Below are 15,501 nucleotides of genomic sequence, written 5' to 3'. Positions count from 1 at the left end.
CTTATTATGCATAGGCATATAGTTTAGCTTTCCAACCATGGTGGTGATTTTGATGCACCAGTTTTGATCAAGATAATGGTAACTTTCTGATCTCTCAGGTTTCGTTTGACCTGTGAATCCATCTCAAGTAAAAACTTTCTGCTCTCTGTCATTATAAATTTTCAACAGATCAATTGTTGGGCAGTTGGGTGGGGAGCATAATACACATGGTAACATGGTTATAATGAAGACAGAAACTAAGAATGCATGCTTTGGGGTGAAAGGAAAATTTTAAATAAGCCATCCAACACTTCTGAAAGTAGAATTTAAAAATGGGGTTATCTCACTATCCATAAGCATCCATACAGGACAAAGGTCTGATGATTCAACAGATACATTATTTTTAGTTGGTAAGAAGTTGTGGTCGGTAGAGGAATCGAAAGGCAATAAGATGTTAAACATAATTAAGACATACAGCCTGATGTTACTGCATTTGAAACCAAGTTTGTGTTCTTCATTGTGGGAAGGATAATGAGAACATGGATATCATGCTTATACAGAAGATATGAACACTCACCTCATCAATCAATGAGATGATTGCCCCCTCCCTAAGAACATGCACTTTAAAGTCCAACCTACATGAAAAAGCTCTGAGGTGGTAGAAACTCCACTTGATGCTGGCCATTTACCACCTGGCATGAAGGAACGCTTCTTTCTCATGGCAGCGAAGTCAAAACCACCGCCATTATAACTGCTTACAGCAGGCAAATCAAACTTTTGCAGACCATCGTCAACCTGTCATACAATCATGCAATAAATTGTCAAACAGTATGATGCTCAACAATATGTGTAAATTTTATGTCTTTACTCATGTTTAGACTACAAAACTGATTAGGCAGGATATTTTTCTAGTTAACAATATATGGTGAGTCAGCTTCCAGGCAAAACTTACAAAACAATGGTTGTAAGGCTAACCTTTGTAAGGCTGATGTCATTATCACCTGGCAGTAAGGTCACACTCTTGTCTACAGCAAGCAGGTACATGCTGTGTTCACCTACAACTTCACTCTTGTTGCTGTCCGTCCACTCAACTGCAAAATCCACACTTGCATATGTCCCAGTTCTCTGTCTTGCTTCTCTCAGATGTATTTTTACCTGGGACACAACTTTTTAATGATAATAAAAAAAAATAAATGTTTGGGTTATTTTCCAAAAATAAGAAACCTTGATCAATTTACCATTCACATCTATACCCCTCTAACTGCACAAGTTTGCCCCATCCACATGTGCAGCCTGCTTTCAAGCATCTCAACTCTTTTATACTCACCAATTTCTCTTGGCATTGCTCGAGTCTGAGTTCCACAGAATCAGCAATAACCTCCGGTATCATGCCTGAAGAAGGTTCGGTAACGCCGTAAACAATCAATTTTCCATTAGGGCACATATCAGTGGACACTCTGAGGTTGATGGGTGTATTGGGTGCCACGCTTCCAGCATTCTGAATGTTGCCTCTGCTAACAATCTAACAAATCAACTAATAAAATTCAAGTTGACTACAGGCTTATGCAGTGTAATGCCTGGTAACTTTTTCTAAGGGAAGACAGGTTTTCCTCGAGGATCCTTCAAATATGACAATGATAGACACCCATTTCCCCTTTTTTTTTCTTGTGCCTTCACTGCAACAAAGCATCTCTATTGCCCCAAGAAAAGAAATTCTTGCAACACAAAGCCCATTTAGCTGGCATCTCCCAAATACAAGTATACTGATTAATAAACAACTTCATCAGTTTCTTCTATCCAACCCTCAAAAATTGCATACGAAACTAATTTCTAATTTAAAAGTTAATTTTTAGTTAAGCATACATTATATAAAGTCCCAATGTCTCCACCTGCACAGGGTATGTGGAGTCTGATGATTGGGTAGTAAAGTTTTCAATCTGCTTATTGCTGCTTTCTTACGAATTCATTCACTTTTGTCTTGCTGCTTAATAAACATGGAAGTGACAACAGTTGTTAGAGCACCGAGGCCCAGGATGGAGGCAGTCACATCAACTGGCTCAATACCTGTACATATGCAATCTGCTTCCCCATTTTTCTCACCTGTCATAAATGCCACTTGAACCCAACAAATTGGGAAGACAAAGTGGGACAGAGGTATCTGCCCTAAGTGTGTTCTTGATCACCTCACCCAAAGACCAAAAGATTAGAGGACCGCGACCTCTTCAAATATTCAGACTGAAACTCCAGACCTTGGAGAAATCTGCCTGTGCAGGAGACACTGCAGAGATTTGAAGATCTTTATCCTTCACCAGCTGTGTCAGCAGACTATGTTTCTGCTCTTTGGTCCGTGCAGCCAGTAGGCCACTGTTATTGGATCTGTGTTGCAGGTGCACACTGAGGGCTCTCCGCTGTGAAACTTGTTGTAGACAGCATCTCAGTATTATCTGTGAAATGGTGTTTTTTGTTGTTCGTTTCAGATTCCGTAATTTTGCTGCCATCTATAAGTTTAATTGCTCTCTTTTGTAGCTGTTTATCCTCTGTCCACTGCTTGCCAGCTGGTCCCTAGCAAGTGTTGTAAATGAAGTGTTGTCTGAAAAATCAAATCTCAAGTCGAAGTGCTTAGCTGCCTGCGAAAGAAAGGTGTTGAGGTGTTTAACTGCTGTAGATGATCTTCAGCTTGCTAAGCCTTTCCTTCCCTTCTTCTTAGATCTGCTTTATTGTATTAAATAATTTGGGAACGGGAATTAAACTCTGGTAATAACTGAACTGTGTATAGGACGACCTTTCTACATACATCTATATATTATTACTAGTTTATATATATCTGGTTCTGACATATCAAAACCCTTTTCATGTTTTTGGTACAGTTCATGATATGCCATCAACCTGTAAAAAAAAAAAAAAATGCTCTGTAAATGACTAATCCCATGTGTGAACCTTCTAATTCTAGTATTTCTTACCAAATAGTTAACTGATGAGAAGCGAGTAGAGCCAGATGTTTCTACGCTGAATGAGGCCTGCTGTCCAATTTTCAGAGCCTGCTGAGTGCACAAGTATTTATAAATAAGCACACATTTAACAATAAAATAAGAAGACCGTTTTCTAATTTGTAATGCTTCTTAGGTGAACTAGTATTATGCACATTGCTGTACATTTAACTTAAAAAAATCAGGCTATGACCACAGGTACCAAGCGATTTGAAAACTAAGCAGACAAGGTACATAAGAACAAGCAATATATGTCTCCTTCACCTAAAAATAATGTTTTTACTCAGTGCAGTCAAGGTAGAGAAATTATATAACAAAGTTGTTCTACCATGGCTATTTCAGCCCTGATTATAAAAAAATCCCTGGCATCTAGCATTCTTTAGCTGAAAGTGTATAAAATCTACACACCCATGCTTCTTTTAAAACTAATAGGATGTTGAGGCCAACAGGAAACTGACAATAAACGGTCACAAAATCTAATAAAAGGACAGTTGAGGGTTCCCATGACACATTATCCCTTATTATATAAAAGGGAAGACGAGATGTCGAGGAAGAAACGAAGAGAGACAGAGCAGCCTGAGAGAAGGATGCGACAAGTCATAGCCAACCAGAAGCCTGGTTGACTAAGTCTGAGTTCGGAGCTACATTCTGTCTTAAGCTAAATCCTTCAGGCAGCCAGCAAGCAGTCACCATAATAAAGATGTTCCAACAACCTACAGTTATGCGCATTCAAGCATTATTTACAGAATGAACACGAGTGTGAGCCGTATGGTAGGTCATCCGGTTATATTAATCCAAGAACATTGCAAAAAGTGCACTGCTGTTTGTTAAACCAGTTACGTGCAGCAAACACTAAACAGCTGTTGAATAAAGAATGGGTTTTTGGACAACATTGGAAGTCTTGGATTGTGGTTTCAAAAGAGTTTGGAAAAAAAAAGAGATTGTGAAAGTTGATGTGCTGTATGGTCACGCTTGAAGCTTCAGGCAACAAGGATTAATATGCTTTAACACCCTTTTGATTTGCTTTTAGCGATAGGTGTTCACTATAGTCACTGAGCCTACACATCACAGATTTCACTGTACATGACTTTCCTACCTCCTGATCTCCCTACTCACAGTCTATTTCTGAATACTCACATCATTGTCATTGCCCAACCTCACATCCAGTGAAGAATTCTGAATGGTTGTGTACCTTGAAATATATTTTTCTGCCGCTGTTTCCCCAAATGTGGCCTGTTCATATGGGAAAAGAGATTCACTTAATTCCTATCATGACTTCAGCTCCTTATCTCATCTGAAAATCTATTCCCAAATCATTTTTTCTACAATGCTTCAACAATGCTTAGGACATTCAGCATAACAATAAAGCTGTAGTAATAATCTTCAGGCAGTAACTCATAGGCTTTGTCTATGCAAGGACTAGGGACTGGCATATTTTTAAACTTATGAAGTTGATTAAGATTTGGCATAGTAGCAGTTAAGGTTACAGATTTATTATGGGCACCAGTTGTATTATGTAACAATTGCTTTTAGCAGATTAATGCCAATTAATAAAATATGAGATCATGGTACATATGTATTGCAAAATGGGCATGTATTACCCATTGATCAACATTTTCATGGGAACATAGAAATCAATCAAACCATGGTTGGTCAAAAACACATCCAGAGAAATACTTTGTCATCTATTTTCTCTGCCTACCCCTAAATTCCTGTGCTCTCTTTTTCTTTTACACAGATACCCACACCACCTTGGCTATGCCCACCCACATGGTCCCAACCACACCTTGCACTTGTCTGTACATCTGCATGCATGCATGCCTGCTTTTACCTTCAGAGTTAAGGAATTTGCTGTTGTCTCAAACTTGTGTACAATCCATTCCACTTCCATTTGATTTTCCTGTAAGACTACTTCTTTAGTAGCAATTATAATGCTGGCATCAAGCAGGGACAGAACTGCTTTTGAACGTAGAAAATGAGCATCTAGAGCCTTTCCACCAGGATCAGTAAATGTAACCTGGAATTGGACAAGAAAAGACATCCACAGCCTAACAGTAAAAATGGTTTTGAATCATACAACAAAGGTCCCATAATACAGAAAGTGATGGGAAACATGATGGACACTACTGAGTCAGAACAATAAAAATACATCTGATGTCTTTATAAGTCACTATTTGCAATCAAAAAATGCACAATGATGAACTGTTTTATAAAATGAAACTTTTTCACATTCACAATTGAATATGTTCTTTTCATGTTTTATATTGCTTTACATCCAGTAAAATCAGTAATCATGACAGTGAATCTTCACAGTAAGAAAATGTACTAGGCTTTAAAAATCTGTATCAAAGCTTTACAGGCTACATAGCTTAGAGAAAATCCAAGGAAAAGGTCATCCTTGAATGAAGTTTCTTCCATCTCACATCTTTCTTGGTTAATTGCAGCCTATATAGCCAATATGTGAATAGTGCAGGCCTGGATGAATCACACTTTACAATATGTTTTCCAACTAAATGACACTGGTAGACAATGGTTTGTCATTGTTAATCTACTTGGCTTTGACCTCTCATGCAACCATAGTGCCAACACAGTCGAAATCACAACCAAAACAATTACATCAATGCAAAACTGTATGACTAAGGTAAATATCTTTACCACAGCATGTAATGGTAGTCCTGGGCGGAACACTTTGTCTGTACGAATTTCATCGAAGTTAATTTTTACTGGATCTGTCACAACAGTGCAGGAAGCAGTTGTATTATAAGTGCGTTGTGTCTCATCTGTAACCTCCACCACGAAGTTGATTACATCATTATTCAGTTCTTGGCGCACATCAATCTCGATAGTTTTCTCGCCACTTCCATCTTGCATCTGAGCCAAAATGAAAAAATACAATTCCACACTGTTAATATTTATTATGAAAAATATTATTACAGGTTGTGGCAAAACTTGATTCTTTTATTTTTGCTTCTCACCTGCAAACCTATAAGAGTTTGTATTTGCTGATGTCCTATATATCATCAAATATACCAAAAATATTAAAATCTTATCAGAACATTGAGCTCACCTCCACATGAGCACACCTCTCCCAATTGCTCTCTAGGATAAAGTGTTATCTTACATGAGGAAATATGTTTCATAAATTTGTTATGGTTATTATTATTATTCTTATTTGGTTGCGTCTAATTTAAAAGCATTAAAGGTAAATTTATATCACACAAAAATACACAAATACTTTCAAATTTTATCCATGATGCAAGTATCAGGAATGAAGAAACAAAACTTACATTGCTGGTAATCATCTTTGATGGTGCAATTCCTGGAGAAGACACCATTATCTTCACAATGCCTACCACTCCCTCACCATAGGTGTACCTTTGACACATTCAAAAAGATGTCTAAAGATTTACAACTGTTATTCACTTCTAATAATAAAAGACCCAAATAAATAAAACCAAGATACAATCTATTCATTCTATGCACAATTCTAGTCCATTCCACACCACATACAGATTTACCCTAACAACAAAGAACTAACAACTACCAAGGAGACCTTGAAGACTGATAACAGAAGCAGCTTCGTCACTTAAAATACATCTTACAGCGAAAAGAAGCTACTAGTGTTCTGCCAGTCAAGAAGCTGGTCTGTCATTAACTTAAACTTGTAAAAACATTCAGGCCTCTCCTGTCAAAGGTCTGGTAGGGTGCAAAATGTTTTTCTAATGATTAGGTAAAGCTCAGTACAAGATACCATTTCTCCAAATCTGGATGAATACCCTCTCAAGATAATTAAAAGTATCACCATGTACAGAAAGAGGTCCACAATATACACATGAGGATTGTCTAGGGGTATGTTTACATTGTAGAAACCTCAGTCAATGGAAGAGTTTAGACCGCATGTTAATTAGTACCCGTATGCATGTCGCATTTTTGTTGTCCCTGGACATGTTTATAGGTGTGCATCACATGAACAAAAGGAGACAGTAAATCCAGATTTAGGAAGTAACCTGCCTAGAGTTTTACCCATTCTTAAAATTTTTTTTTACCTTGCTCAACCTTTAAGCATGTCCATTTTGACAGCTATCATCTACACTAGTTTTGTCAACTTTGACATATATGAAGAAGTCATAGTCTGTGCTGCCCTGCTCTAACCTGCAGGAAAGTGGACATTTATAAGGGAAGGAGAGAGCTGGATTCCCCCTTTGATATGCCCTGCCACAGTCACACTGGACAACATTCATTGCACCTCACTAGTTATGGACCCCTTTACCTTATACAGTTAACCCCCAGTGATTTATTTGCCATTTTTGCCTTGCATCAAAACTACTATTGCTTCAAACAGAAGAATTCTTCATTAATTTTACTCACTTTGCTTTAACATGTACTGCCACAGCAGAGGCACTCTTCAAGACATATGGGACAACATCTGCAGTTACCTCAAATTTAGGCAGCACTAGTAACATAAAAATATTGTGATATATAAAAAATGTTGTAGGTATTATCAATCACAAAAATAGAAAAAGATACACAGAGATGTATATTTTGTTAATATTACTAGTTATCATCATTCAAGCTTCCCTCATCTGACATTACACAGCAATTCTTTTTTCTAAACTCTTACCATACTCCTCCACAGAAAACATCAATTTCTCCTCAATTCCATATGTCTGAAAAAGAAATTAATTATTTATTAAGCTAGAAAAACTGGACACCTCTTGATTTTTGTCTTCCATTTATGATTACATCTTCATCAACATATAAATTAAAAGAAGCAAATGAACCAATGGAAATTTGTTGATTGTAACATTAGAAATTTCAAACTTAAATGTTTCAAACCACTTACCACTTACTGGCTTATAACAGGAATGCTTATTACAGTGCCAATTACAGCCATACATACTACTCTTCCGGAAATGCTGGAAGTGTGATACAGACAAGACTGAAAAGTTTACTGTGAAATAAAAGTTCTGATACTTTAATCTGATGGTGCTGAAATTACCTCATTTTTCACTGTGACAGTCCACTGTCCTAACTCAGCGAACTCAAACAGCTGAAAAGCTCCTTCAAAGACAACTGGAAATACAGTGTAACAAATTTATTACTGCAAACACCAACAAGACTAATGAAAATGTAAGGCCTTCACTTTAAGTCAATTATAAAAGCATCCATCTAAATGCTATGTGAATGTAGATTTCAACTTTTACAGTGCAGTCAATGCTCATTTGTTTGCTTACAGTATACCAATTCAGGATTCCTTTCAAAATTATTGTTATCTGCTCTAGATTTAAACTTTTACAGCTTCATTCTGTACTTGGCAACACCAAGTCAACTGAAGCTGAGCACAGCACTTGATAAACTGAGTGATCATGAATAGAATAATAAGTCACTTACGTGCACCATAAGAAGTGTTCCGATACACAGTGTTCTTGATGGGGTTCTGAAAAATGTTTCCTGATATCTTCAGTATCCGTATCTCACAAATGTATGCATGACCATGTCTGTATATTTATCTCTGTGTGTGTGCGTGCACGCGCGCTATGTGTGTGCAAGAGGATAGGGAAGTGAGAGAAGACACACAATTACTGCTACTTGCTTTAAATAATAATAACAATGGGATTTACATAGCACATCTCCTCACACAGAAGCAAGCTTGATGCACATTACAAGATACAAGGAGCAGTAGGTAGTGATGCCATATGACGCAAAAGGGGCTCACAATTAGACAAACATACATATACACAACACAGTGAACATTGCCAGAAACACAATTATCTTGAGTAGCTGCTGGTCTATTACCTACAGTTCCATAAATGCTGGCATATTCTAAACCCTGTCATATTCTTATGTGATGACACCTGTCCCATGTGCTAAATACCCTTCACCATTCATTTCCTGAACATATCAGCTACACTAAATACCAATAGTCAGCATTTCTATAGCCACTCATAAAAATTATAAAAATAAAAAGATACAATATTACAACTTTTAAATCAGGAAAGACAGCAGACATTTCTATCGCAGAAGTTGGAAAAAACTATTTTAAAAAAAGACGTTGTCTTACATCAAGTGAGACTGCAACTGCTACAGGCTGAGGGATCAAATCTTTGTCAACTGTCACTGCACGCATGCGAACTGAAATCAAGAAAAAAAACACAAAACCTCAAAATGCTTTTCAAGGCATCCTTTATCCTTTGTGGGTATTATTTACAAACACACAGGATTTCAAATTATTGCCATCCTTGGTTTCAAATAATACCCTGCCAGATTTTGAATTAGACCCAAAGTATTTTTCTTCAGTCCATGGATATACTTCAAATTCAACAGGCTTCAATCTGCATTGCTCATCATGTCTTTTTTTAAAACAGATAATATTTTTCAACATTGTTTTAGCTGAGCACCCTCTTAAACATGCTAGATGAGTTAATGACAATTTAGGGCCAAGATCAAAAGAAATTTTGTACACTGTGAAAAACATCTAATCCATTAAAAATGTTGGCAAGAGCAAACAATTTGAACGTAGTTCAATTTAAACACATCAAGCACTGTATGCTAGCCAAAAGCCAAAACCTACTTTATGTTAAGAAATGTCATCTAAAATATAATCTAACCTACCTAGGTCTCCAGGTTTGTACATTGGCTTATCAGTCTGTATGAAGGTAAGATAGGAAATTGTTTGAAGCTGGAGAGGTGTGCTGTTTGAGAATGTGAGGCCCCCACTTCCGTTAAGCTGTAGCATGTAGTCTGATGAGACTGCATTAAAAACTTGCATTGTCAGCATGCCCTGTCCATCTGTAAAATACAAACAGAAATGAAAATATACTTTTAATCTGCCCAATATGAAAAAATGATGGAAGTCACTTTCCCTTACTCAGAACTCTAATTTTGCTTCTTGTAATTTACAGGCCTGTTTAGGTTTTGGAATCTTTCTTCATAACTACTTTTGTTTGGTAGATGATTACAGATTACATCGACAGTACCTTTAACATTATGTTTAGAAGAAAAGCACAACTGATTTTTTAATTTCACTTGCAAGTGAACAAGATCTGGAAAAAAAAACAGATGAGGTTGTACTATTCTAATGTTAACTTCAAAATTTGGCAGGATGGTTTAGTTTTCCAATATTTTGCTGCTGCTCCTGAAGTGTGGATAGCCAAGTGGTTGGAATGCTGAATCTGAAATTGAAGGTATGCCAATTTAATATCTGTGTGGTGCAGCAAACTTCCCACAGTTGCCGCAAATCTTGAACACATTGTGCATTGTGTATGAAAGGGATCAGCAATGACATGATCAAAATGAGAAACACTATTGGAGATATTACTACCATCACAACAAACGCGCGTGTGCCTGTGTGCACACATGTTTAATGTCTTGATGTGGATAAACATTTATGGACATTAAACCTCTTTCTCACACCTACCCCACACACAAACATATTGATGAATGTACACTCACAGCAGACAGAATGTGTGTAAATATACATGTATCCCTCTATAACCAGCTTACTTTGTGGAATCTGTATCGATCCTGAAGCAACAACATTTCTGACATTCCTGGTTTCATAAATTCTTCCCTCCACAGTCACTGTACCAGTAGAATGGCCAGTATAAAGCTGGACATGGTATGGCCATCCATCTCGAAAAAAGGCTGGTGCCAAAGCCACATAAAATCTGAAAATGTAATAAAGCCTTCAGCTGCCAATACAAGTGAGAAAGAGTCTTCACACTAACCAGTCTGTGTGCTCACAGATGGTTTGTATGTCTATGTATATACATTCATCTGTGAAAAAAAGACATTAAATTTATTATAAGATAATTTCAATGTTACTAAACAGTTTTTTTTTTATCAGCCAAGTGGGTTACATTTGGATGTTATATTTCAAATATTATGACTTACGCATAGCAGTCTGGACTAGCACAGAGTGCTGCTAAGACAGCTAAACAAATGTGTGCCAGCTTCATCCCCACTCAAGATATGTATCTTTCAAACAATGCATTCAAGTTTGAGCTACTGATGAACAGCAAACCTGCAAAGCAGAAAATTAATCCCATTTACTTTCTTTTGGTCATATGCAAAAATTAATAAATTCTTAAACAATATGTCCTGATTTTTCTGTTCCCATGTATGATTATCCCTTTCATGCATAATTATCTTTCCCATGTAATTACCCTCAAGTTCTTTTTCCACACTACTGTTGCAAAAGGAAAATTTCCACTGCAACAGTTGTATATGTTTTAATGGACAATAAAGTATTAGTAATACCAGAAGAGCAACAAAAGTAACAAAAGTAGTATTGTTAGACCAGCATACATATTCAGAGATTATTTAACAAATTTCAGGTGGCCTACACTTGTTCTAGAAAGCTTGCTGAGAACAATCGATCTCTTTAGAAATCTTTTTGGTCTTTTGCTCTGAGACCTTTTTCAACAAGTCCAGAAAGTATGTGGGAAGACAAAAAAAACTTGATTAATCATGGAGTAACTGTATTATGTAATTGTCTGTCAGTTTGCTCAGAATGAAAGATGTCTTAATCCCATTGATACTACTTTGGCAAAGAAATTAAATTCTGTGAGTGTAATTATACCAAAATGTGAATAGCCTCCAGAACAGTGTTATGTACCGGAAAACATTACAAGAAGGGAATCATCTTGGTTTAGTACCTATTCTGAACCAGTCCAAAGTAAAATCTACCATCACTTCTGTCTTTCACAGATCCATTGTTTAAAAGCAATTTAATAAACACACAATTTCTAGATCTTCATTTTGCATTGGTGGTAATGAAAACAATTTCAATCATCCTTATACAGGACAACGCTTCTTTCAGCAAAAGGTGAGGGTAAAAAAATTGTTTACTTAAGCTTTCCTACCTAGCTAAAAATAAGTTCGTTTCCTACCTGCACAGGGGGGGTTAAAAAAAACTGGCTTTTCTGGTTGAGTGACGTTTGTGTCATGCTCCACAGCTGAGCCAAACACCAACCCCTTCTTAAGGCGTGTAGGGAATGAAAAGGTTCTCGTAACACAAGCCAACCAATCAAATTCTTGATCTGCCGCTGATTGTCCCCTTCTCCTTGCCGTTGGTGCATGGACGGGGATATAAGTTCATGTTTGGTGTAACAAAAAGTACACGTCCTCAAGGCAGGCTTTGAAATGTTATAGCGGCACTGATATAGGTCAAAGCTGTGCATGCAGACACTCACTTTTGAAAGAACAGTTAAAAATTGCAATAATTTGTAACAACAACCCGTTATTAATCGTGATCATCTGTGTGTATTCATAGCAGCCCTATATATATATATACACTCCGTATATTCTTAATACGATACGCTTGCTATTAGTGCAAGTATATTATACTCCAGCAGTGAAATCTATTTTGACAATTCCTGTATTCAGTTTCATGCCCCCCACTCCTTGAACCGGTATGTCTTGCCTGTCAAACGTCTGTGCTGACTGTATAATATACGTTTCCTTCAGCCGGCGTCAACTGCGCTTCGATTTTGAAATGACATTACAAACATAATTAAACCGACCCGGGAAGTAGAACAGATATATATTCAAAGTTCCACCGATCTGTTTCTTAAAGTATCGATCTGCTTATGCTCAGTCCTCAGAAATAATTAAATGTTGACTGTAAAACGCACAAGTTGTTGTTTATAGTTTGCTGCTTACATCCGTCATTACCTGTTTACCTCGGTGCGCTCAATATCCATAGTCTCAACCAATCAGCATCGTCCTTACACTGACCGTGAACTGTAAACAGAGTCGAAAACTATATTTTGTGTTATGTGGAAGGAAGACTTAATTTTTTTCTGTTGCTGTATGTCCATTTTCACTTGTGGTTTTTCAGGAACTTTTCATTTTCCATTTATGTGTTTGCTGTTGTAGGGCGCGTCAGATCTGCGAACTGAATTTTATAGACTCGACCGTGCGTCGCGATCGAGCGCAGTTACATCACGAACTTGAATAAATATAAATGGTTCGCGTGCAAAACGTGCGCACAGAGCCTGCAGCTCACGTGTAGAAACAGAAAATCTTAGCTGCATTCACTTTCACAGTTAATTATTGAATAAATAAAACAAAAAAAAACCCAATATTTTCAAGAAGACCTTTTATTTGTGCTTTCCTCGATTGGCGTGGGAATTGAAAGATGCTCGGCTTTTAAGGGAGGCAAACTTCAAGCATTCTTGCCTCATTATTTTTTGTTCTTTTTGAGGGGGCAGCTGTCTCCTCCCCTTTGACCCCCTAGTTGCACGGATCCTACGCCACTGTAAAGGGATCAACATCAGCAGCCTTTTAGACAACCTACGGCCCGCGGCCATGACCGCGAGCTCTCGCGAAACTCGCAGTGCACTCGAATCGCATGTTAGTACCTTCAACATAATAAAAGGGTCAAACAAGTACGAAAAAAAAAGAAGATTAGGCCACGCGCAGCAGTTCTCAATCTTTTTTATGGACGATTGCATTTATATCACGAGTGTATAACGTATATATATATGTCCGTGAACATTCAGAAGTTGTTTCCTAACACCCTCAAATATCCCATAATACTACATATAATGCAAGTACAATAGTAAGGTATCTGCTCTATTTTTTTTTTCTTTTTTGGCGGTGAAGTCCCGCTTTTGACGGCTTGTCCCGCCTGAATATCGGCGGGACGCCCAATGTCCCGCTTTCTGGCTTTCTAAGTCCATCAAATGTCCCGGTTGTCTTTAAAAATCACTATTTTCGGCGTTTTTTGACGGTGACGACACCATCATCGTCACGTGTCCCGCTTTCGCCCCCGAAACGTCTGGTCACCTTAGCTATAGTCCTCGATCGTTCACACCCTTCTTTTTGCAATATCATTTTATTTTCAGCTCTTATTCTTAGGTGTTTGATTCTTCTTTGTGTTTTTGTATTTGATTTTATTGTTTGTTTAGTACAGTTGTTATTCTTTTATAGCTCATATGCTATTTGATTTCCTGTCCCTCGTATGCTGTCCATGTTTCGTTCTTGTCTTAAGCACTAAGAGCATGCTCCTTAGAGTGTGATTATGCGCTTTACAAATTTTGCATTAATTATTATTATTCAGAGTCTCTATCTCTTGTTCCTGGATGATCGTGACAACATCGAAGCTGATGATCCGTTTCGGAGTGAGCATTGTCTCGAAAAGCTAGCGTCATTGACCCCATCAAATCTGTAGCTGAGTCGATGGATATGCAAGAGAAGGGTAATTTACCCTTGGTAATATCTTAATTTACCACGGAGATATATGTCCATGGTAATATGATACAGAACCGTGGTTGTGGTGCATGATGTGCTTGCATGATATGTAACCTTAATTGTCCGTTAAAGATACAATGGCAGTCCCCTTCGCATACGAAGTGGTCTTTTACTCAGTCTTAACGGCGAAATACACATATTAGTCATAGTCATAATAACATTTAAAAACATACCTGTCATTTCGATGACAAATTGTTACATGATCGTCACTAGAAGTCAGGTTGAATTGCGACATGCTTGCATGCGCAAATGGGCCACCAGACCCGATAATAGCATGCGGCTTCCTTGCCGGATATCCTTCGCGTGAAATCAAGTACAGGAGCATATGCGAAAGCCAGGCGAAACGCTTTCTTTGCAGCCTTTACCATTATATTTATTTCAAACTTTAAATTCTGCCCGTGATACATAATACAAACACATGGTACATCCAAAACAAACATAAAACATATCGCGTTGTAAGTGTTAAGGTCTATGGAGAAAGCCGCTATACCGGGTGACCAGTTAGTTACAAATAATTATAAGCAGCTAAGTCACAAAGTTGCAGAACACAGAAAGAAAGTTGGATACAAAGTCGCAGTACACAGAAAGATAATCAAAAAGACACTGTTATTCTAAGTTTATTTTTACACTTTATTTAAAGGTTTTTGACACATATAGGTTAAATATCAGAGAAACCGTTTTTAATTATACATATATCTGGCTAATGTAAGTAAGTGTTATGTGTAAAAGAAAGCAAAACTCTTTAAGTGCATTAGTAACATCAATCTCTACTAACATTATTTTCTTAAGATGATCTTTACTTCAGAAAGCAGACTAATACACTATTGTCATCCCGTACTAATTTCCAACACAAATTACAATTATATGCAAAAACGTGAGAACAAATTTCAAAAAGAAAAGTTATTACCTTGTTCATACCTACATAAAATATTGTTTCTTCATAGAGAAGTCAAAGGAATCTCATATCGGCAGCGTTGATACACAGTGACGCCTGCACTGATACGGACTCACAGCACAACGAGTACTGACAGCTGCACAGGTAAGGTGACAGAAGGGACAGGTACACTTTGTTGCGAGGACAAGCAAACAGTTCAGACACAAAGATAGACTGACATCTAACATTACTTGCTACTGTACTCTTGAAGGCAGTGAAGACATAGCAGTTAATGTTTTTAGACAATGGCTGATTATGATTGTACAACATGCTATTCACGAAGAAATAGTAATAAAAGTTCTTTGTCCGCTAATTTTCAGACAGATACCTTTCTTTGTGCCCCGT

At 37.4% G+C, this 15,501-nt stretch overlaps 1 protein-coding gene across 13 annotated transcripts in view; it reads right to left on the bottom strand.

The window, feature by feature from the left end:
- LOC112576832 (CD109 antigen-like) overlaps window positions 1-15,501 on the bottom strand; it is a 25,247-nt gene extending 9,746 nt beyond the window's left edge. Inside the window, exons 1-18 of one of the 13 annotated variants that reach the window (XM_025259608.1) lie at window positions 15,485-15,501; window positions 15,130-15,253; window positions 10,860-10,989; window positions 10,470-10,633; window positions 9,579-9,755; window positions 9,028-9,098; window positions 8,358-8,403; window positions 7,966-8,039; window positions 7,588-7,633; window positions 7,335-7,419; window positions 6,254-6,341; window positions 5,622-5,837; window positions 4,798-4,983; window positions 4,104-4,199; window positions 2,940-3,020; window positions 1,307-1,501; window positions 955-1,134; window positions 619-774 (exon numbers count right to left, since the gene is read on the bottom strand). In XM_025259608.1, coding sequence (XP_025115393.1) covers window positions 619-774; window positions 955-1,134; window positions 1,307-1,501; window positions 2,940-3,020; window positions 4,104-4,199; window positions 4,798-4,983; window positions 5,622-5,837; window positions 6,254-6,341; window positions 7,335-7,419; window positions 7,588-7,633; window positions 7,966-8,039; window positions 8,358-8,403; window positions 9,028-9,098; window positions 9,579-9,755; window positions 10,470-10,633; window positions 10,860-10,924 — 1,926 coding nt within the window. In that variant the 5' untranslated portion in view covers window positions 10,925-10,989; window positions 15,130-15,253; window positions 15,485-15,501. Of the gene's footprint in view, window positions 1-618; window positions 775-954; window positions 1,135-1,306; window positions 1,502-2,939; window positions 3,021-4,103; window positions 4,200-4,797; window positions 4,984-5,621; window positions 5,838-6,253; window positions 6,342-7,334; window positions 7,420-7,587; window positions 7,634-7,965; window positions 8,040-8,357; window positions 8,404-9,027; window positions 9,099-9,578; window positions 9,756-10,469; window positions 10,634-10,859; window positions 10,996-11,857; window positions 12,711-14,395; window positions 15,074-15,129; window positions 15,262-15,484 lie in introns of those variants that run through there. The other 12 variants (XM_025259604.1, XM_025259610.1, XM_025259606.1 and 9 more) reach the window with 12 other exon arrangements.

This window comes from Pomacea canaliculata, linkage group LG12 (genome assembly GCF_003073045.1).
Source record: "Pomacea canaliculata isolate SZHN2017 linkage group LG12, ASM307304v1, whole genome shotgun sequence".
NCBI classification, from domain to species: domain Eukaryota; kingdom Metazoa; phylum Mollusca; class Gastropoda; order Architaenioglossa; family Ampullariidae; genus Pomacea; species Pomacea canaliculata.
This window is presented reverse-complemented; position numbering and strand designations above follow the sequence as displayed.